At 29.7% G+C, this 22,199-nt stretch overlaps 7 protein-coding genes across 9 annotated transcripts; 3 read left to right on the forward strand and 4 right to left on the reverse strand.

Moving 5' to 3' along the window:
* The first annotated feature begins 118 nt into the window (after window positions 1-118).
* LOC122627544 (actin-related protein 6-like) lies at window positions 119-2,762 on the forward strand. Its single transcript, XM_043808706.1, has 5 exons — window positions 119-469; window positions 622-1,431; window positions 1,514-1,877; window positions 1,965-2,307; window positions 2,413-2,762. Exons 1-5 carry the CDS (start codon window positions 342-344, stop codon window positions 2,502-2,504), a joined length of 1,737 nt encoding a protein of 578 aa, XP_043664641.1. The 5' UTR covers window positions 119-341; the 3' UTR covers window positions 2,505-2,762.
* A 654-nt stretch (window positions 2,763-3,416) lies between these two features.
* LOC122627547 (ras-related protein Rab-39B) lies at window positions 3,417-6,387 on the reverse strand. Its single transcript, XM_043808709.1, has 3 exons — window positions 5,958-6,387; window positions 5,448-5,557; window positions 3,417-5,290 (listed from the first exon to the last, which is right to left on the reverse strand). Exons 1-3 carry the CDS (start codon window positions 6,063-6,065, stop codon window positions 4,852-4,854), a joined length of 657 nt encoding a protein of 218 aa, XP_043664644.1. The 5' UTR covers window positions 6,066-6,387; the 3' UTR covers window positions 3,417-4,851.
* Window positions 6,388-6,715: 328 nt separating this feature from the next.
* Window positions 6,716-9,239, forward strand: LOC122627545 (adenylyltransferase and sulfurtransferase MOCS3). Its single transcript, XM_043808707.1, has 5 exons — window positions 6,716-7,269; window positions 7,334-7,547; window positions 7,658-7,956; window positions 8,026-8,493; window positions 8,572-9,239. The coding sequence occupies exons 1-5, from the start codon at window positions 7,092-7,094 to the stop codon at window positions 8,721-8,723; spliced, it is 1,311 nt and encodes a 436-aa protein (XP_043664642.1). The 5' UTR covers window positions 6,716-7,091; the 3' UTR covers window positions 8,724-9,239.
* Window positions 8,700-10,898, reverse strand: LOC122627546 (probable galactose-1-phosphate uridylyltransferase). The gene is made up of 6 exons (XM_043808708.1): window positions 10,431-10,898; window positions 10,201-10,370; window positions 9,932-10,137; window positions 9,612-9,840; window positions 9,251-9,467; window positions 8,700-9,141 (listed from the first exon to the last, which is right to left on the reverse strand). Exons 1-6 carry the CDS (start codon window positions 10,468-10,470, stop codon window positions 8,897-8,899), a joined length of 1,107 nt encoding a protein of 368 aa, XP_043664643.1. The 5' UTR covers window positions 10,471-10,898; the 3' UTR covers window positions 8,700-8,896.
* A 508-nt stretch (window positions 10,899-11,406) lies between these two features.
* On the reverse strand, window positions 11,407-13,715 carry LOC122627779 (COP9 signalosome complex subunit 2). Its single transcript, XM_043809272.1, has 9 exons — window positions 13,562-13,715; window positions 13,218-13,412; window positions 13,019-13,144; window positions 12,766-12,933; window positions 12,522-12,696; window positions 12,291-12,429; window positions 11,967-12,183; window positions 11,716-11,856; window positions 11,407-11,632 (listed from the first exon to the last, which is right to left on the reverse strand). Exons 1-9 carry the CDS (start codon window positions 13,613-13,615, stop codon window positions 11,513-11,515), a joined length of 1,335 nt encoding a protein of 444 aa, XP_043665207.1. The 5' UTR covers window positions 13,616-13,715; the 3' UTR covers window positions 11,407-11,512.
* A 260-nt stretch (window positions 13,716-13,975) lies between these two features.
* On the reverse strand, window positions 13,976-20,550 carry LOC122627652 (rapamycin-insensitive companion of mTOR). Of its 3 annotated transcripts, none has more exons than XM_043808947.1 (10): window positions 19,798-20,550; window positions 19,654-19,701; window positions 19,006-19,162; window positions 18,355-18,917; window positions 15,732-18,270; window positions 15,520-15,649; window positions 15,059-15,426; window positions 14,729-14,831; window positions 14,543-14,650; window positions 13,976-14,449 (listed from the first exon to the last, which is right to left on the reverse strand). In XM_043808947.1, the coding sequence occupies exons 1-10, from the start codon at window positions 19,850-19,852 to the stop codon at window positions 14,072-14,074; spliced, it is 4,449 nt and encodes a 1,482-aa protein (XP_043664882.1). In that variant the 5' UTR covers window positions 19,853-20,550; the 3' UTR covers window positions 13,976-14,071. The 3 variants fall into 3 exon arrangements, with proteins under 3 accessions (XP_043664882.1, XP_043664881.1, XP_043664883.1); XM_043808946.1 differs by having other exon boundaries at window positions 15,732-18,917; window positions 19,798-20,192; window positions 20,313-20,549; XM_043808948.1 differs by having other exon boundaries at window positions 15,732-18,917; window positions 19,574-19,701; window positions 19,798-20,549.
* A 267-nt stretch (window positions 20,551-20,817) lies between these two features.
* On the forward strand, window positions 20,818-22,194 carry LOC122627939 (proteasome subunit beta type-6). The gene is made up of 5 exons (XM_043809612.1): window positions 20,818-21,008; window positions 21,255-21,322; window positions 21,405-21,536; window positions 21,607-21,881; window positions 21,963-22,194. The coding sequence occupies exons 1-5, from the start codon at window positions 20,913-20,915 to the stop codon at window positions 22,088-22,090; spliced, it is 699 nt and encodes a 232-aa protein (XP_043665547.1). The 5' UTR covers window positions 20,818-20,912; the 3' UTR covers window positions 22,091-22,194.
* Window positions 22,195-22,199: the final 5 nt, after the last annotated feature.

The following is a 22,199-nucleotide window of genomic DNA, read 5'->3' on the forward strand; positions in this document are numbered from 1 at the left end:
ATAAGTTAAAAAGGTATAAAAACAAATGTTGGTATTACCAACTAACGATACGATCATAAGATAGAAAGACAAGAAATAATAATAGTTTTTTTCAAAAATTTCTCTCCATCTACTCGTTTAAACATTCATCTTTAAAATGAAACCTTGCTCGTTACAATCGATTAATAATTACGCCTGTAATCGTTGTTAGCATAAACCATTATAAAATCAAGTTTGATGGATAGTTTTAAATCAATTTACTGCTAGTATCATAATCTTGAATTTGACTAACGTATTCAATATTCTGAAAAATTAATTCGTGATTGTTGACTATACTTTTTATATCATTTTTATCAGTGACTATGGATCCTGCTATCTTTCCTGAAGAAATTTGGATAAAAATTTTGTTACATTGCGATGTACCTGATATTATTGCATTTGGTAGCACCTGTAAATATTTAAGAAAAACATCGAGTAGCGAATACTTATGGTGAGTTAGAGGTTAAGTTTACGTCAGCAGTCTTTAAAGTCTATCAATTATGTTGATAAATAAATTATTGTTTATAGTAAGATATCTGGAAAATAAAGATATTTAATAAATATTATATAATGATATTATTTTCATTGATTTTTTTATTTTAGGAAAATAAAGTGGCTACAGTTATTATCGCAAGTACAATTTAAATTTCCCGACATAAAGCAATTACAATCATTTTCTGTCAATTTTAAAGAAATGTGTTATAGACTGCATATGATAATTACATTAGGTGAAAATGTACGGTTTCCAAAGTGTTGGAATTGCAATGGCTATACATGTCAAAGGAATTGCGTGGAAGAGTTAAATGCTAAAGTTATAATCGAAATAGGAAATAAATATACATGGGCAATTACACCATCCGATTGTTTAAAGAGGCATTTTTCTATGTTTGCTGTCCCAAAACATTTTAATAAGGAACATGAGGAGGAGGTATTAATACCAAATATACCAAGTTGTAGTACATGTCCAATAAGTAAAGGAAAATCATTAGCAAGGAAATTAAAATTATTAGGATTTCATGATACTGAATTACCTACAACAAGACTGTTTTGTCTATTTTGTAATCCATTTCAATTATTTAAAGAAAAGAAAAAATTAATTAAACTTCATAGTTACCTTTCCTTTACAAAAACTAATTCTATTTATCAGAAACTTATAAATGGTTATTGTACAGATACCGTAAAAATTCTTGGTATACCAAATATTGAAGTTTTTAGTCCAGCTGAAGCTTTATTAAATAGTGGAACATTTTTAATTCTTAAAATTTTTCTTGATCATTTGTTTCATCAAATGGATTTAAATGTAACATTAAAAAAGCCAAATGCAGTACTCATGTTTTGCGAGCCATTGGCTATACATCCTGTGTTAAGGAAGCAATTACTACACTATTTATTTCAAGAAATTAAAGTAGCAAGGTATTTTTGCTATGTGTAACTTTATTATTTTAAAAATATATAAATTTATATTTACATTATTTCTAATTTATATTCTTTACAGAGTATGTTTGGTTCCAAAACCTTTAACAGCATGTGCTATACTGGATATAGAAACATGTATTGTAGTTGATAGCGGTGCATTAAGCACAACAGTTGCTGTAGTAATTGGCGGAAGAGTCATGCCTCAACGTTGGAAATTGTTACCAGTAGGTGGTTGGCATGTTGCTTATCACTTGAAACAAGCTATGCACTGGAAACGAAAAGAATATCATCAAATTCCAATATCTTATCTTGATACTCTAGCTGTAAAAGAGAGATGTAGACTGAGTTATAATATTAAAAATGAAGAAAGGGAAGGAGTACAGAAAATAAAAGAACATATTAATCTTAGAATTGATAGCTGTAATGAATTCAAACAATTTTGGGTAATTATCAAATTCGATTTATAAATAAATATGAACCAGTCCAAAAACAATATATAAATCTATACAATAATACCTTTTTTTTTATAGCATTTCACGTTTGAAGAACAAAATGAGCCCATGTATCAGAGAGTGTCATTAGGTTCAGAATTATATATCGCACCTGAAATGATGTATATTAGTCTTGGATTACCAGAAGTAATAAAAGAAGTTACATCTGGTTTGCCAGAAGATATAATGCATGATTGCCTTTCACATATTCTGCTTACTGGGGGTAATACAGATTTATCTGGTTTCAAATCGAGACTAACTAAAGATTTGCGAGAACTGTTACCCGAATACAGTGAAATTTTGGAAATAAGAAATTGTCCTGGTACACATGGTTGGAATGTTGCAATGGGGTCTACACATGTATCTTTAGCTACACACCCTGGTAATATTAATATTTATATTTTTTCCTTCTAACAGCTTAAATAGTAATAATGATGAACGTTTGTTATTAAGATTTAAATAATTAGCATTTTTAAATAATTTATAGATAAAACACCACCCGAATATGTAGAAGGTAATCCTTTTTGGTTATCGCGAGAAGAATACGTATTATTTGGATGTGATTCATTAGAACAATAAGAATAATATAAGTAATATATTTGCAATTTTTTTTACTTATCATATCAATAAAAGTTTTTTGCATTTTTAATGCATATATCTATCAGAAAGTGAAGCAAAAAAATCAGAAGTTATCATCATCGAGTATATTTTATCGCATATTGTTTATCAGATAAATAATAATATGTATAATAACAAGTAGCTAATGTAAAATTATCATTATTATTGTTAACAAAATTTGAATATTTACGTTTTGATGTGTACAATGTTTAATGAATATTTATTGTAATACTTTTATATACATTTTGCAAATTTTTTTACTTTCATTAAATTCATGTTATATAAATATAAAACTATATCTTATAGAACATTGCAGTTGAAATTTACATTAAATCTTTGATTACTACAATGTCTTTTCTATTATTATAGATAAAAGTTTGTATGTTGTGTTTGTTATATTTTATAACTTGAATATCAATAGCAACAAGTGAAGTACTTATATAAAAAATCGATAATATATGTTTATAATTTATTATTTTTTATTGATATTTATTTAAATTGTCAGTATTTATTGATTTTTGTATTCTTTTTTTTCTTTTTTATTATTGTTTGAAAAAATAAATTACACACAAAAATGATCTGTTCTATGTAATTAATAATCATACAATTATTTTACTGGAATTTCGTTTATTATTTATAAGCATTACACTTTTGAATTATTATCCCGAATATTGTTTATACAATTACGACATCAAAGCTAAATAAATAGGTAAATATTCTAATATTCATTTTAGAGTAATATAAATGATATTTTTTAAATAATATTATTTAAATTATTATATGTTGTTCATAATTTTTTTAATAATATACATTAATAATCAATTTAAATAAATAATATGTAATAAATGTGTTGTAAAATGTATAGATAAAAAGTATAGTATTAAAATTTTATTTACATCAGCATACAAAGTCATATTACTTAGCACATGACATATATTATGAATATTATTATTAAAACTCAACAAAATGATTATGTTTATTATATTAGCTTGTAGTAAATTTTTATCAAATTGATTCCTAATAAATTATACAACATTATGTTTTTATGATTTCTGTTGTAACATATAAAACATGACATAATGAACAGGTATTTATTGTTATTCTATATAATAATGCAAAACACATTTACTTATTGTGCCAATAAATAATCAAAGACACCAATTATAATATTTTGTCATGACAATTATGTTGTATAAATATATTGTGTCACAAATTATTTTATATACAAATTTTTAATCGATTTGTCATTATTACAAGAAGAAGTCTCATGAAAAATTTTCAAATATATCAATATAATAAAATAATAGTCTACAATCTGATTTTTTACTCATGATATATATTATTTGCTATTATAAATTAAAAATATTCGGTAAAAAAAAAAAAAAAAGAGTAGAAAAAAAACAGCATATAAATTTCATGTTTCTTCTTCTTTAACACTTTATACAATGTATGCTTTAATGAATTCTATTTCGCATATTACAGATACTTTTAACGTACATTCATGTAAATAATTTAATGTATTACATTATAATTCTAAACTATTTTCAGAAATGTGATTTGGTAACATTTTTTTTATTATTTCATTCATTATGAAATAATTCCAACAAAGAGCACAGCCGTTATATAACAGAAAGTTAGATTTATATAAAAGTATCTCTATAATAGCATACATAAAACTTGTAATACATTATTATAAGAATACATACTACAAAAATAACTCTGAAAGAAATACATATATTTTAGTTTTTAAATGAAATAAAAAAAACAGTCCTATCAGAATTTTTAAATGTTTTTAATCACTCATATAGTTTTTTATTTATACATACTATATACAAAAAATTCTATCTTTCATGTATATGCATAATGACCATTATGTATAATGTTAGTCTTTTAACTAAGAAACAAAGAATGCGGTGAAAATTGTATATATTTTCTATTCAGAAAATTGTATTTGTTACTATCGCAACAACATTGGAAAAAGTATTTGGAATATACAATATTCAACATACATTTATGGTACAAAAAATGTAATCAATAATTCACTACGTATTAAATTTTCTGCTACATTCCCTGGATGAAATCAGTTGTGTTGAATATCTATAGACTCAGTTTCTATATCTTTACATCTGTCATTGCTTATATTATTTAACATAAATATATAGTGAATAGTGTATGAACTCTTTAGCAAGTAAAATGAAAATTATTTATTAGATGTAGATTGTAAGCAGTCTTAAATGAAGTCTCAACACAATTGATTTCTTGTTATAAAAGAATTTGTTTCTTTCAATAGACCAAAGTCATTCCTAATTTAACAACACGAAGACTTTGCAGGCTCTGCTTCAACCAAATTAAAATCTAGACCACCAGGCCTAGCAAATCCTGTTTTAATACCATCCCAACCATCTTCTACTTTATATTCACCAGTCTGTATTCTATTATAAACTTCCTGAGTAACTGTTCGAAATGCTTCTTCAACATTGACTCCTGTCTTTGCACTAGTTTCTATATGATGTACACCATGCTGATCAGCAAAAGCTCTAGCTTCTTCTTTTGATACTTCTCTTCTGCCACCATTTGTTACCAGATCCAATTTACAACCTACCAACGCAAACACAGGACGATGTGGTTCAATGTGTCTACGTGCTTCCATCATCCATTGAGGAATATGTTCAAAGCTAGTTCTGTTACATACATCATATACAAGTAATGCTCCAACAGAATTTCTGTAGTAAGACTTTGTTATAGACCTAAAGTAAAAATAATATAATCTATTCAATAGCATTTTACATCAGATTATTACACATAAAATATAACAACAGGATATATAAAAAAAAACTTTATATATATATATATATAAACGCTTATACATATATATAAACATCTTATTCACAATCAATTATTTACCTAAATCTTTCTTGTCCAGCCGTATCCCACAATTGTAATTTTATTCTTGTACCATCTTTAACTTCAATTAAACGTGCAAAAAAGTCTACACCGACTGTTGGATCTGAGAGCTAAAATAACAAATTCATAAATCACTGTTCATACAGTTCTCATAACAAAAACATATTGAATGTGTCGAAAACGTTACAATAGTCTGACGAAGCAATCAATTACCTTTTATGATCATTTTTTAAATAATTAAGTTATTCATGCTTAACAAATAAAATCCATTAACATTAATCTTTTCACAATCAATGATCTATGTTATGTTGAAACACTAATATGTACTTAAGATTAGATTATACAATATTGCGACGCGTGCGGACTGATATCCATATATATTACGCATTAGCAAAAATAAAAAAATATACAGTCATGACGCCAAAAAGAGTAGATGTAACAAGGCATAACGACGACTTCCCGTTTATTAAAATATTTTGATCATAGGGTAATAATAAAAGTGCATCGTACCTCTGCGAACTTCCCATCGGTGAAATATTTCAGGAGCGAACTCTTTCCGACCGTACTGTCGCCAATCAGTATTAGCCGAAATTGATAATCGAAAATTGGCTCCACCATCTCGATGGAAGATAAATGGCGGAGGGGTGGGGGTAGCAAAAAAAATAAAGCTCTCGATCAAATGCACGTTTCTTTCTTTTAAAATATACGCATTTTTTGTGCGCGCACTTGTCAGGACAACTAGAATTCAGCTGACCGTGACATTAATCATCAGCTTCCTACCACCTTTGCTCATTGTGTCGTCTCTATTGCGCACGTCACTGTACGAGTAAATACGCAGATCTTATGATTACGTATATCATCCTTTTTAATGTGTATAACTTTTTATTACCACATTAACACGTCTATTATTTACTTGCGATTGATGTCGTAGGTTATTATGTTCTCATTTACAAGAAAAAAAAAAATAAAAATAAAAAAGAGTTGTTACAATTTTATGTAATCACAGAGTACTTTCTCTTGTAATGATTTATAAATTTAATTCGTCATTATTAAACGTTACACCACACCAACAGCAGAGTTCGGACAAGAAAGATCACACCGAGGACTTCCGTGTTCTAATCTAAAAAAGAAACTGCCTACCATTTTAATTTCGTAGCTTCAAAGCCAGATGGCGCGCTAGTAGATCTTTTTACTTGTGTGTGTGCGAGGCAAAGCACACGCTGTATTACATATATGTGTATCAACAGTTTAGAAAATGTCTGCTAAAGATATATTATAGAATTGTTAATCTAGATTAAAAAATCAATTTTTTGTACTTATTTTTTTTTTCAAAGACCATATAACCCGGTCTATATACGATTAACGAAATTTAACATATACATACAAGTGTATATACATTTGAGGAAATTACATCGATGTATTATTGCACCATCTAACTTTATAGGTATAGAATTAAAATCGTAGAGAGTTAAAGTTCATATTGTAATTTGAGGTCCATGGCTCCGTTACTTCATACACAGCACACAGCTTCGTATACAGTATATAATACACACAAAAATAACTTGTGAAATAGCAACGTTGATTCGAAGAGAAATAATATTCTTTGAATATTTTTTTCTATTATTATCTTTCTCTAATAAAGACATGGACGAGGAAGAATTAATAAATGAGATTGCTAAATTACGTGAGCTTTTACATGAAAAAGAATCTACGTTAGCTAATATAAGGCGCGCGAAACAAATTCCACGTGACCACGGTTTGAATAACGATGAAATTAGCAGATATAGCAGACAGATTTTTTTGCCAGAAATTGGTGTAACAGGTGGTGTAAAATGTTTCCAATGTATTTCTCTGTAAATTGGATTCTTATGTTATTTATATTTTAGGACAGAAAAAAATAAAGGAATCTTCAGTACTTATCGTGGGAGTAGGTGGATTAGGTTGTCCCTCCGCATTGTACTTAACTTGCAGTGGTATTGGACGTATTGGACTTGTTGATTATGATAATATTGAAATTAATAATTTACACAGACAGGTCTTATTCACGGAAGGAACTATTGGAATGCCTAAAGTAACTGTAGCTGCAGAATTTCTCAACAAGTATATGATCATTACTTTCATTTCCTTAACTTTCACTTTTACTACAATTGATAACTTCTATCCTTTGAAATATATAGATCATTATTCACTTCCTATGTACTTACTTCCAGGTTAAATAGTTATACCGAAGTTACTCCTTATAAACTTCAGTTGGACAGTAGCAATGCTTTAAAAATTATAGAATTGTATGATATTGTATTGGATGCAACTGACAATGTAGCAACGCGTTATTTATTAAACGATGCGTGTGTCTTAAGTAACAAACCTTTGATCTCTGGATCAGCATTACGTTTTGAAGGACATTTGTCTGTATTTAATTACAAAGGTCCTTGTTATCGATGTATCTTCCCTAAACCACCATCTCCTGAAACAGTAACTAATTGTGGTGACGGTGGTGTACTTGGAGCAGGTTATTATTTTTTAATTGAAATATATTGTAATATTTGAGATAGTTATCTTTTAACACAATTATTTCTAGCCGTTGGAACAATTGGTGTTTTGCAAGCAGTGGAAGCTATTAAAGTAATCCTTGATATGCCCGAAACACTTTCGGGCCGTTTGTTAGTATTTGATGGAATCGAAACGCGATTTCGTAATATCAATTTACGTACCAGGAATCAAGAATGTGCTATTTGTGGAAAAAATCCAATTATAAAAGAATTAATTGATTATGAACAGTTTTGTGGTGCAAAAGCAAATGATAAAAATCCTAATTTAAATCTACTCAAAAATGAAGACAGAATTACAGTTGAAACATATCATCACATAACAAAATTTAACACAGAAGATCACTTATTAATTGATGTGCGTTCACCCGAAGAATTTCAAATTTGTCGTTTGAGAAATTCTATAAATATTCCATTGTATGAGATTTACAAGGATAATGCTACTAAGCAAATAAAAAGTGAAATAGACAAACAGGATAATGGAAAAACAATATCAAAAGGTATAAGATAAACAATTATTATTAATCGCATTAAAATAAAAGGGCGATTATGTTATTTGTACGTATTTCTTTTTCTAGTTTATGTTTTATGTAGAAGAGGAAATGATTCACAGAAAGCAGTAAAACATCTCCAACAGATATTTAAAGATAGTAAATTAAATATAAAAGACATCATTGGAGGAATTCATGCCTGGAGTAATAAAATTGATTCAACATTTCCTATTTATTGATCATTTAGCCTGATGAAATATTCAATATTTCATTATGGTACAGATATGTACACATTTGCGATTATATATATAAATCTATATATATATATGTTACATATGTTTGTATATAATTTATACAAGTATTATTTTTTCTAAAATAGAGATATACTGCAAAAAAGTTATAAAAGAGAAATTCAATTGTATTTCGCTAATTCTTCTGCTGATAAACTTGTTTCCGGACGTCTATAATGAATATCGCTTAAACTTCTTAATTTGCTTGCTGCTTGTTCTGGAGTTAAATCTCTTTGTACTTGTGCAAGCAATTCATACCCAACCATATGTTTTTTTATCGTAGCTGAACGTAATAATGGAGGTAGATAAATACCATGAAACGTCCAATATGGATAATCTTGTTTTAGATATTCACCAGTTGGTGCACCTTCAATTATTATATAATTATTATTTTTTATACAAATAATTACGTACAAATATTTATTTAAAAAGATAATTTATAATAAAAAAAAACTGACAATGAAATAATTATTTACCATGCCATCCCATAGAATATGGAAAAGAACATTGGAATAAGTTATCATATCTTGTGCATAATTGTTTCATGATAACTGCTAATGATTCTTGTTGATTTTTTGATAAATCTTGCATTCTTGTTACTTGTTGCTTTGGAAGTACCATGGTCTCGTAAGGCCATACTGCCCAGAATGGTACAATTACTATCCAATCGCGATTTTGTAATACAATGCGTTCCTAAGGTACATAAAACTAAAATATATCAACTAAAAGAAATATGTTTTTCAAATTTATTTCTATAAATTTTAATTATTTAAATACTATGTAGAAATACTATTTAAAACATTTAAAACTCATTATATGTGTTACACTTTTATTTACCTTTTTCAAGATTTCTTTTTCCATATAATCAATAAGAAGAGGTTTTTTATTACGATTATAATAATCAGCTAAATATTTATCTTTTATTTTGGCTTCATTTGGTAAAAAAGAACTAGCCCAAATCTGACAATGAGGATGTGCATTGCTACATCCCATTAAGGCGCCACGATTTTCAAATATTTGAACCCAGGTCCATTGTTTACTTAAATCAAGGATTTCAAATATCCATCTGTTCTTAAAAAATAAAAATATTTAAAGATTTGTAATTTAACACAAAATATTTTTCTTAAAATTTTATTACATAATATATATATTCTTACCTTATAATTACATCTTTGATCTCATCAATCTTCATAAGTGCTATAGTAACATTTGATTTTGGATGAAAACACATTACCTTGCACGTTCCTCGAGCAGTTCCAATTTGAAACAATTCATCGTCTGATTTTGACGGCGAAGGTACTGTTTCAAGTAACGCAGGAAAATCATTAACAAACGTAAAAGTTTTTTGATAAACAGGAGTTACCTAAGAGTTGTATTAAAAATATTATATATATTTGTATTATAAAAAATGACATAACGAAATTACCTCTCCATTAGCTCTAACATTTCCTGGACAAAGTGGATTATTAGGATCATAATCAGGAAGTTCTTCGTCTGTACTTGGTTCTACTTGACCTCCCCAAGGTCGTTTCATACGATGTGGAGATACTAATACCCATTCTCCTTTTAAAGGATTATAACGTATATGTTGATGATCTGCAAAACAATTAATTATAGAAATTCATTGCAATAATACTGTATGATAAAATTATATACCTTTAGGATCAAAAGTGTCACTACTTTGATTGGTATCCATGTGATTGGAAGATCTATTTTCTTTCTTGTCATCAACTGAATTTATAACTATGATATTATATCTGTTATACAAATATAATATCTGTTATACAATTGTTATAACTATATATATTACGTTTACAATAAAAGATATTTCTTTATTTACATCCAAAATAGAACTGTAACTAAATTCTGATGCATATCCATAAAATTTCAAAATTAAAATACTTATATAACTTATTTTTTCAAAATTTTATTTCGCGTTATCAGTAAAACTATATGATAACGATGAACTGAAACCTCATTCGTTTTAAAAGAATATATATATCAAGCTTTAACTTGTGTATCATTTTACTACTTGTGTATTTATGATCTTTATTTATGTAGAGAACACTGCGACATCTGGGATGAATTAACTTTGATAAAGCTGCATATTTACGTACGTATATATATGAATAAAAACTACATTATACATACACAGACGCACGTATGACGCACGCACGCACGCACGCACGCACGCACACACATTGATCTCTTTTTACACGATTAGTTATTTTTTTGAAAAAATATCTCATTTTTATTTACCTCGATTATTTTTTTTTTTTTTTTTTTTTTTTTTTTAATATAATAATAAAACATTTTTAGTGAATCCTGATTATTTTTATATTGCTTTTTGTATAATTTGCGTCAGTTTAACAAAACTTTTATACTTTTCGTAAATCTATTTTTACACGATATTTTTTGCACAGTACAATCAAATTGCATCCATCGTATAAAAAGAGACTCGACTTAGGTATACGTATGTATGTTTTATATATTGAGAATTTACATTTTAATCATTTTCGAAATATTATTTTTAATTGAATCTTATTTTATAATCTGTATAAATCGTAAACTTTATATCGACTATAATTAAATATTATTATCAAAGTAATTAGATATATATAAAATATTCTAATTTTAACATATCACAATAGATTTTATTTTTTTACTTAATGACAGATGTTTATGATATACTATACACAATAATATTTATGGTTTTCGATATCGGTATATCATGTTATTCAAGACATTTTGTTTACAATGGCTACATGTAATGATTGTAACTGACTGGTCCATTTGTCTAATGCATTATAGCGAGCAGCGCAAACGGATTTTTTATCTAATTCAAGAACCTGGTTCACCTATAATAATATTTATAAATAAATCTTTCTTCGTTACATTTATTTCATTTCCTTTATATATAGAATATTAATAACTTTTATACCTGATCAATTCGTCCATGTATGGTACTATCAAGAATGCAAGATACAAGAAGACTTTCCACTTCTGATACATCTATGTTCAATTCTTTACTTATAAAAGGAATATGGATCCTTGTGTAAGGTTTTATTAGTTTAATAAGAACCTAATAAGAAAAAAATATTATTATATATATAAAATTAATTAAATAGTTTTTTCTTTTTTTCTATTAAACATTTCTATTCCAAATTCAATCTTGTTATGTAAATTTTTTACCTGAGTACGAATATTTCGTAATAAATCCTCAATATGTTCTCGAATAAATGGATCATCCATAATATTATTTCTATTTTGTTTTAAAATTAATTCGAATTGATTAATATCATTGTTTTGATAACTAACTACTAAATTTGTCATTGCTAGAATTTCTGGATCATTCTTGTATGGTTTTGCTTCTTGTGAGTCAAATGGATTAATTCCCGATTTCATCAACCTAAAAATTCGATTATAATTTAAAATTGTAAATGTTCCTTTAGATGGAAAAATTTTAAACACATAATATTTTGTTAAGAAATATATCTTTTTATATTTTATACTTACATATTTGCTAATACTAAATACTTTAAACATGTTGTACGTCTTGGAGACCCTGATTCATCATAATTTTTAAAGGCTTCAAAGAAATCTGTATGTGCTCTTTCAAATTCCCCTTCTCGTAAATGCATTTTCCCTCCACATTCTAAAAGAATCGAACATATAATTTTTACTCCATGTAAGATTGCATTAAAAAATTTCATATTTAATTTACTATATGCAGCAAATAATACTAACCTCTGATAACTCCCATTATTAAAGGATGTGGTATAGCACTTTTAATGTGAAGGCTCTGTTCATATAAAGTTTTTAATTTTTTATTATTTTTTTGTGCAGTATACATTTGAATTTCTAGAGCATATATTTCTAATAGTTGTGTTCCTTTTTTTAAGTCATCTTCTCCGTCATCAGTCTACAACAAACATATATCATTATTTTACACATATCTCATTTTTATAATATTGGTTTATATAATACATACTTGACAACTTTGATGAAGTTGTTTCAATATTTTGGCTAATTTGTTAAAATCAGAACGATCAAAATATAACTTTCCCAATTTTGTATTAGTTTTAAACCATAGCCTATCATTTTTTGCATCTTTTAACGCATCTAAAGTAGTTTCATAAAAATCTTGTAATAATTCCATCTGTTAAAAATACAAGATAAATATAATGATGTTCGTTAAACTTATCACATTAAAATTATCTGTTTCTCTTTTTTTAAATACTTACATTTTTTGACGTACTTATATAATCAAGTATTGAATTAATAGATTTTTCTGAATGGTTTCTCGTTACAGCACTTTTAATATACGTTAATAATTGTTTATACCTTGCCATCATTTCTTTATAATTGGACTAAAATATAGAAAGTTATTAAATAAATTAACACTAACAGATAGTTATAAATATTGTTATAACTTCGATATACCAATTTAAAATTAATTTTGATCATTTGTTTCAAAGCTTTGAAACCCCATTCTCCTTTTTCTCCTCCTTCCAAATCTAAAACTTTCTGAAAACTCTGCAATGCAGCTTTTGGGTCATCTTCTTTTAATGCTTTACTATTATAATATTGATTTTCTAAATCTACATCTGGTTCTGAATTAGAATCTTCTGAATATTCCTATAATAAACATTGGTTTACAAATTAATATTTTAAATTATTTGTTGTTTCTTAGCTAGTTACAAAAATGCATAAAAAAACATAACCTAAAAAAACATGCAAATATAACGATTCTACTAACATTTTAGTTTTCGATTAAAGATACTTACTAATCCATAATCTTCTTCTTCCTCGCACATAAAATCATCTTCTCCATCCGACATTTCGTACTGATTTAAACGAACAATATAAAGTAGAAGAAAAATACGTACAACGTACTGACAGCGACAACGGTATTGTAGTATTTTGAATTCACATCATAGAACATGCAACCATGTGATTTACTTCAAGAAAAAAAAAAATAGCAATAAGTATAAAGTTGTCAGCCCTTACTTCACAGTAATGGCACCAATTTTGAAAATAAATCTCTTCTAGAAAACATTAACTACATCGATATTTGTAGATAATCAAATTCTATTTATAAATATTATTTATAGATATTATTACATTTACTATTCGACTAAAACATTTTTCATCTTTTTTCTTTTTTCTTTTTGTTGTGAGGTAAAATGAAATGTCTACAATTTGATGCTGGCTTCTGGCAGTGTAATTTATTTTCTATATATATTTCAATATTATCTTTAATACAAAATATACAGGTGTGAGATTAAAGTCGAGGACTACTCAAGGCTGATGGCAGTGTTGGTACTCGATATTTTTAGTAATCTATCAGAACTCTTCGACAAACGTATCCTTTCCTCGGGATTTAAAATTTCCGCTATAATTTTTTCGTCACTGCGTCGTTCGGACATTTGCAGAATTTCTTGGAGTTTATCTCGTTGATTCATTGTACATGCTTCACCTGTTCCTTCTTCCGCTACTATAGCTAATTGTCCAGCTTGTATTTCAGAAAAAGTAACTCTTCCATTCACTTTACTTTCTGAAGGACTGTGAGACGTCCGAGGACTAGCCTCAGATGCAATAGGAACACATGATTGTAAAGGATTTTCCTCTGTACCGATAGATAATTTTAATATGGTGACTGGTTCTGTATAAAGCTGTATTGCAAGAAAATTATTAAAACATGTTTAATGACGATAATATATATGAAAATGTATTTTCTAATATATGAAATTACATTGAATACATACCGCATCAAACGAAGAATCTAGAAATAATTCTTGTAAGAATCGTCGTGCTGGTATTCTATAAGAACTACTTCCTAATCGAGAAGCTACATCCGAGAACAAACAAGCATCCTGTTGATTAAATTATAAGATCAATATGCGTAGAACATAATTTCCATTATTTTAAATGAACGTTAAAAGAAATATTACCTGGAATTTTTCAGGATACCTTTGCCTTAATCTAAGAAGAGTTTGTCTACTATGTCTGTACCAGACAGGATTTGCAAGTCGCTGTGTATGCCTAAGGATTTCCCTATTCACACAGAAAAGAATAATTATATTATTAAGATAAGAACGGAAAAAAAAGAAAGAAAGAAAAAAATAAGATCATTGAAGTGCGTGTTAAAGATAAACAATTTCTTTGTAGTTAAAAATCCTGCAGTATTTTTATAGAGTTGAATTTTAAGTAATAAGAAAATTAACTAATATTTTGATTCTTTTGAAAGTATTAGAAATCCTGCAGAGTATCATTATCCTTGCCTCCGCAGTTTTATATCTGCTTCTCCAGTGGAAACCTTAGTGCTACTTTTCGTACGGTAACAGACAAGGCACACTCGACAATGCTCGGTGTCGGCATCACTTTCTGATCCAGATTCTTCATCTATTTCATTAGGACCTATTTCAGGTTTACTCATGTCATCGACTACAGTAGAAACTACTGGTTGAGGTGGATCCGGAAAAAGAGTCGTGAGTCTCCTAGGAAGGCAAATACCCATATAAAATAGATTATCATTATCATTTTCAAGGGGCGGTGGGGTAGGTGTGAGTATATTATTCGCAATCCAGCTGCGGGATGAATCGAATTCTGAAAGGCTCTGCAGTGAAAGTCGTCCGTCTAAACTGTACATCTGTAATATATACATATATATAAAACAATAAAAGATATTTTTAAATATAAGGAGAAATATAGAAAATTTATTTACATTTTATAAAAAACTCACCTCTAAACTACTTTGAGAATAACTTGGTCTACGATAACGTTGCAAACTACGAAGACGCGCATATCCCTCTGCATCTTGTTGACTTAATCTTTGTATACTTGAAAGCGGACTCGGAGTTTCTCCCCTCTCTCTGATAACAAATAAGATACAAGTTGTAAGAAGTTTAATATACAAAATAAATTGGAAAAAAAAAAAAAAAAGTTGTATTATACCTTCTTGCTTCCAAATCTGTAGCTGCACTCTCGGAACGATTTCTAGTTCGACGAGCTACCGGTTCAGGTAATTCAGGTTTACCATCGCTAAGACTCCGATGATGCCTTTGAATAAGGATAGGACTTGGTACGGGATAGCGAGTTGTAGGTCGAATAATCGACCAGTGATCTCCTCTTCTATGTCTTACACTTGGCCAATCGAAAGTTGTTAGTGCATCCGTGCCTGCACGGGTCGTAGCAATAAGACTTAAAGCATACATGGCCGTTGCTCTTACCGAATAATAAGGACATGTTTCCGCCATAGATGTAATCATTTCTATAATTCCTATATGATTTAATTGTTCGACTCCTGCTGCTGACGTTCCTACATGTCCTAATGCCCACAACGCAGATTTTGTTTTTAATATTTGTTTCTCTAAATTAACGGACTGTTCATCACGGATCTCAAGATCACTTCTCCAACTTCTATCGGGAGTAGTATGTCTTGAATCATCTAAGCTTGTTTTTCTTCGTATTTCTATTAAAGATTCTGTTTTTGGTGGAGTACATAAATCAGACAATTCTATAGTCTCTGCATCTACAATTGTTTCTAAACGATTTGGTTCCACATACTCATCTGTACATGACCCTTCTGACATAGTGTAAGTATCATCCACGATTAAACGACTACTTTTGGTACATCTTGAATTAGATTCCGAATCTCTACCTCCCAAATCTATTCTAAATCTTTGAATGATTCGTGCATAATGTTGTATTACGTTTCGCCGGAGCAATAATTGCATTCCAAAATCATGTCGTACTATTTGGCCTATCAAATGAGGTAAAATAAATATATTGCGAGGCATTATCAATTCGTTAGTTGTTCTTCTGTGGTAACTTCCATTTTCGTTTCTCTGACGACGAGTCAGAGAGTCATGTATTTCACCTTCCACCAAGCCTACATATCTCTCTGCAAAACCTCCAGGTCCAATCCATTTTTCTAATTCTTCTGAAGGTGATGGCAGACATGAAAAACCTTCGTGTAGAGAATAAAGTCTTATTTTTAATAAGTACCCTTTATCTCCTAAATGTTGCAACCACTTATCCCAGTTCCCTTGATGTTCTTCTTGATGCAATAAAATATTTAAATATTCCGTCTCTTCGCACGCTTCATGCAATACCTCTAATGCGGTCAATGCTACAACCTTACTAGTGTCCGTTAATTTTTCTGTTAATAAAGTTATTGCCCAATGGTATGCATCCGACATTTTTGCTCTGAGTATCAATCGTAGGAATTGCGTAGCATATAAACGTGTACTCTCTAAAGATGATTCGGCGATAATCTTATTCAGAACTTTCCTATTAGGTCCTTCTCTGGAATAATCTAAACTTGAAACAATAAGTTTCACATAACAGTCATGATTGGTGGCTAGAGCCAAGTCTTGTAATTTTTCTAGTAAATTGAATTCTTTTAAGATAACGGTTCCTTTTGCAGAATGACTCAGTTGTCCTAAAAAGAGGAAATATTTCTGACAACACGTTGTAGACATGTGACGTGGTGAGAATAAGCAATCGTGTGCAGATTGCGAAGTACGAATATAAGAGATTTGTTCCGCGATATCTACGATCAATTCATTCAACAGTTTCGTACTTTCGGGCTCGTGAAGTTCTAATAAACAGTTTAGTAATTCGCAGCCTGCTAAAGTTGCTTCTCGTGCTAAAATAGCATTTGTTCCCAATTCCACTCTACTATATGCATTCGATGAAGGTTTGAAATAACGAACGAGTCTCTTGATGAACAATCTGTAGTCAGAATCATGAAGTATTCTTATCGTATCTTCGCGGGAGCGAAGGATTGATCGTACTACAGGCCAGTTCCAAGCCAGCGCATCCTTAGAACTTAGGACTTGTGCGTCTTTCAATAAAGGTGTCGTCGAAGATTCCCTACGTAACCAATGTCTACTGGACGGTCGTTGGCGTCGTGGCAAAGTTGGTCTCAACCAACTACCAGCTCGTAACATTCGATCGAGAAACAGACTCGCAGGTGTTGGTCGACGACGCATCATCGTATGCATCCGTCCTAAGATGGTTACAGCGGCAAGCGCTTGATGTTTACCAGCGCTTGCATGTTCCAATAAGTTTGGCAAAGGTGGCGTCAGATCACAAACTTCTGAAGGTAGCAGGGAATGTGCTAGATGCAGTAACGCTCCTAATAGTACTGCTGCACGTACGGAAATAAAGGTATCCGAAGAAACGATTGTTTCTGCGAGTGCTCTGTGTAGCCCACATTCTAATAAAGCATACACTAGTAATGCTAAATGTATTTCTGTTATATTTGGCCAACAAGATGAAAGAGATGGTAATATAAATTTTCCCTCAGCTGCGACAAAACCTTCAGATAGTTTCCACGAATCTCGCGTTCTGCCAGGATCTACTGCAGCCAACGCAACGTCTGGTTCGTCAGTCCATGTGGGCAGAGGTAAATCCAATAATTCATAAAGTAATTCCAAAACAGCTCCACGAACTTCAAGTTGTTCAACGTATAAGATATCTGCTATAGCTTTAAGGCCAGAATTATCAGTAGGACAGCAAAAATGTAAAACACCTGGATAAGAGCGTAGTATACTCAATAATGCCATCTTACTTGCTGCGAATTTTTGATCTCGTTCCTCTTTTGTTCTTTCTGAGCTTGAAGAGTGAAGTTCACAATATGGTGCTGCGAAACATAAAAGGGAAACGCTCCCTCTTGTATCAGGATTATTTAATAATTTTAATAAAACCCCCACAACAGATTCGACGATCGAAGGGCTTTGTCCAGTCATAGCTGCTCGCGCAAGTGCGCTAACTCCTCCACAACTTATTAACAAATTTGAATTTAAGACTCCTAACTCGCAGAGAGTAGCTAAAAATACTCTGAATGCACGATCTCTTTCCTCTATGCCTCCATTAGTTAAACTTATAAGAGATCTGGCTAAGATAGGGCTGAAATGTTTAGGAGCTAAAGCTAAAATTCTTCTAACGAGTCTAAGAGCCTGCATTCTTTCCATTTCATTCCGTAGATTAACATCCATACTACGTGCCACAAAATATGGATATTGCAATTTATTAATAGCAATAACATCTTGCTCCTTCTTAAGCATATACCTTACAGCTCGTAATGCTGCTGCACGTACTTGGGTTGCTTCTTGTACAAGACCCACACGCATACTAAAAGATAATAATTTTTAAAGTGAAATAATAATCTAGCAATATAAAATTATAAGATTCTATTACCAACAAAATTACGTATTCTTACCAACAAAATAGATCGTCCATGGAGTAACCATAATCGGACAAATCATTTTCACTAATTAATTTAACAATAGCATTAAGATAAGCTAGCTTCTTTACACTTGGTACATTATGTCGTTCACAAAGATTAGTTAACACTTCTTTTACATTCTCTTTCAATCCTACAAAAAATAATTTTTGTTATTAAATTTCAAAAAAAAAAAAAAAAAAAAGGAAAGAAAAAGAAAAAAATTATTAAAAAAAAAAAAAAAAAAAAAAAGAAAGAAAGAAAGAAAGAAAAAAATAAGAAAGAATACTTCACCTTACACATAATATAATAATTTCTTAAAATAATTCTAATTAATTTTAATAAAAAAATATAATCTGTACAATGAATATGTCTTATAACAAACTTCGTAAATTCGAAATGTGACGACGTAGTGTGTACGTATGCGTGTGCAGTGTTCCTAAATAAATGAACTATTATAACGATGTCGTCAAAACAATTAGATTTAAAAATATTCTTTCTGATAAAAAAAAAAAAAAACGTTTATCTTGTATGCGTTAGAAGAAACATTGCAAGTTACTCATACATTTGACTTAAAAATAAGAGTGCATTTCCATTCGTTTGTAAAATTTATGAATCTATAATCTTTTAGGTTAAGCCTCTAACCTCTTGACAGATCGAGTTGCACACTACTGTCTTCGTTATCTCGCCGACCTACGAGAAAAAACGAAATTGTAATTATTAAACCTATAAAACATTATAATAAATTTTTAAACATAGTAAGGAGTCACACGTAAACATTTAACATACTTCGATGAGACCTGCTTGCGCGTAGAGTCCAGATCAAATAACTAGAGATTGCCATTTCTTAGCCGGCTGCTACCCACGATCACAATTAACACTCTTCGTCCGACCGTTGCCACGTGCCTTTTTCACAAAATATGTCATTCTCACGGTTCGACTCTACGAACGAAACACTAAGAACAATTTATTGATAAAAATCAAGTCATAGAGAACATGAGCGAAGTGTCACTCTTTCACTCGAAAGAACTCGTTTGCACTATCGTCAATTCTCGCGACGTAGACCACCGCGGTAACTTCTCTTTAGCCAAAATTATAGATGTCCCAGTCGATTCGCAAAACTTTAACCTCCTTGTATCTCGTGTAACAGCGTTACCAACCGGCACACTTAGAGAACTATGTATCTAATAAGAAAATAAGAATTTTATTATTGTATATTTGTTTGTATATCACTTTGAGAGAACAAAAAAGAAAAAAGAAACAAAGACGCCGTCGAATACAACCGCTCTCACGATTTTACGAACTTCCTTCTGTTAATAACAATAATCGAAGTGCGCCTTAGATTTTCGTAGAAATCTTAGCGTAAATAACTTTTTTTTTTTCTGTTTCCTTTTCTTTTCTTTTATTACGTGCCGCAACTTCTTGTTATAACTTTATCGTTTGTCATTTTTCTATTTTGTTAAATACTACGTAATTTTACGTCGCAAATACAAATTACAATATTTGTACTTGCTGTTATACAAACGTGCGATATTTGATGCACGTAATTGCTAAATGATATAATATTTTTTAATTTTCTAGCGAGAAAGTTTGTATGTTCATTTATTTATTTATTTATTTATTTATTTTTTTTTTCATATAATATTTAGTAAAAAAAAAGTAAAGAATTGAAAAAAAAAAGGATAAAAAATAACATTTGCAATTTTTAAATGATGTGAAGTTTGCTGTTGTACAAACGATAGCGACCTCAATTGTTGTTTTTATAACTATACATCGATATATCGATATATCGATGTCATATGAACATACTCCGAATCTATAGTACATATTGCAGTTTTATGAAGCAGACTAGTTTTTGACAATAGTCAAAGAAATTTAGCTTTCCAAAAAAATATATTGAAAAAATGGCATACGCAGTAGATAATCTCGTTCAACCAAATATAGGTTCGATATCTGATAATTTAGTTCCAGATTGGCTTCGTTCTGAACAAAGTACTGGTGTAAGTTTTGAAAAGTATTGTTTCATTTGTATTTAGAGGTTAGAATGACAATGCAAAGTTAGAAAAATATTCTTATATTACCCCTTATTATTTTTACGTAATTTTGTTTTGCAATTAAATGGAATTTATATCATACGATTCATGTACTTTCATTTTTTTTTATATTTGATAACAGCAAAAAGTTATAATGTACAGAACTGTTATAACAAAAAATTTTGTTATTTACTATTATCTTTTTAATTATAGACTTCTATTATGGCTGTAGAATTCGATGGAGGTGTCGTAATTGGCGCAGATTCACGAGCTACCACAGGGTATTATGTTTTTAATAAAATTATTTACATATTGTTTTTTTATTTTTTTAGGTTAACTATATTTTTAAAAATTTAATTTCAGAGCATATATAAGTAATCGTTTCGCCGATAAGTTGACCAGAGTCACAGATTATATCTATTGTTGTCGGTCTGGTTCTGCTGCAGATACTCAAGCTATCGCAGATATCGTAGAGTATCACTTAGGTTTGCATAGGTAAAAATCTACTCTTTAATTCGTATATTGTTTATTTTATATTCTATGAATTTTAATTGAAATTATTTAGGATGGAGCTTGGAACTCAACCTTTGGTAGAAACAGCTGCCAATGTGTTTCGTGAAATGTGCTATAATTATAGAGATTCCTTGATGGCAGGAATTTTAGTAGCTGGATGGGATAATCAAAAAGGAGGTCAAGTTTATAGCATTCCTTTAGGAGGCATGTGTATTCGACAACCCATTGCTATCGGTGGCTCAGGTTCTTCGTATGTTTATGGCTATATAGATGCACATTATAAATCCAATATGACCAAGGACGAATGTGTTACTTTGGTACAAAATAGTGAGTATAAAAAGATTTAAGAAACAGATATATTTGATTTGTAAATGTATTTGAATACACGAGGTTGAAATATTTTTGCAGCATTGGCACTGGCAATGTCTCGCGATGGTAGCAGTGGTGGCGTTATACGTCTTGGTGTAATCACGGATAAAGGAATCGAAAGAAAAGTGATAATGGGTGATAAATTACCTCGCTTCTATGAAGGCTAAACATGTTTCCATAATAACAAAATTTAAGATATACATATTTATCTGAAATAATACATTATTTGAAGATATTGAATTTTTGCTAAATAAATGTGAATTTAAGAATATTGGT

Source organism: Vespula pensylvanica, chromosome 3, assembly GCF_014466175.1.
Source record: "Vespula pensylvanica isolate Volc-1 chromosome 3, ASM1446617v1, whole genome shotgun sequence".
NCBI classification, from domain to species: Eukaryota; Metazoa; Arthropoda; class Insecta; order Hymenoptera; family Vespidae; genus Vespula; species Vespula pensylvanica.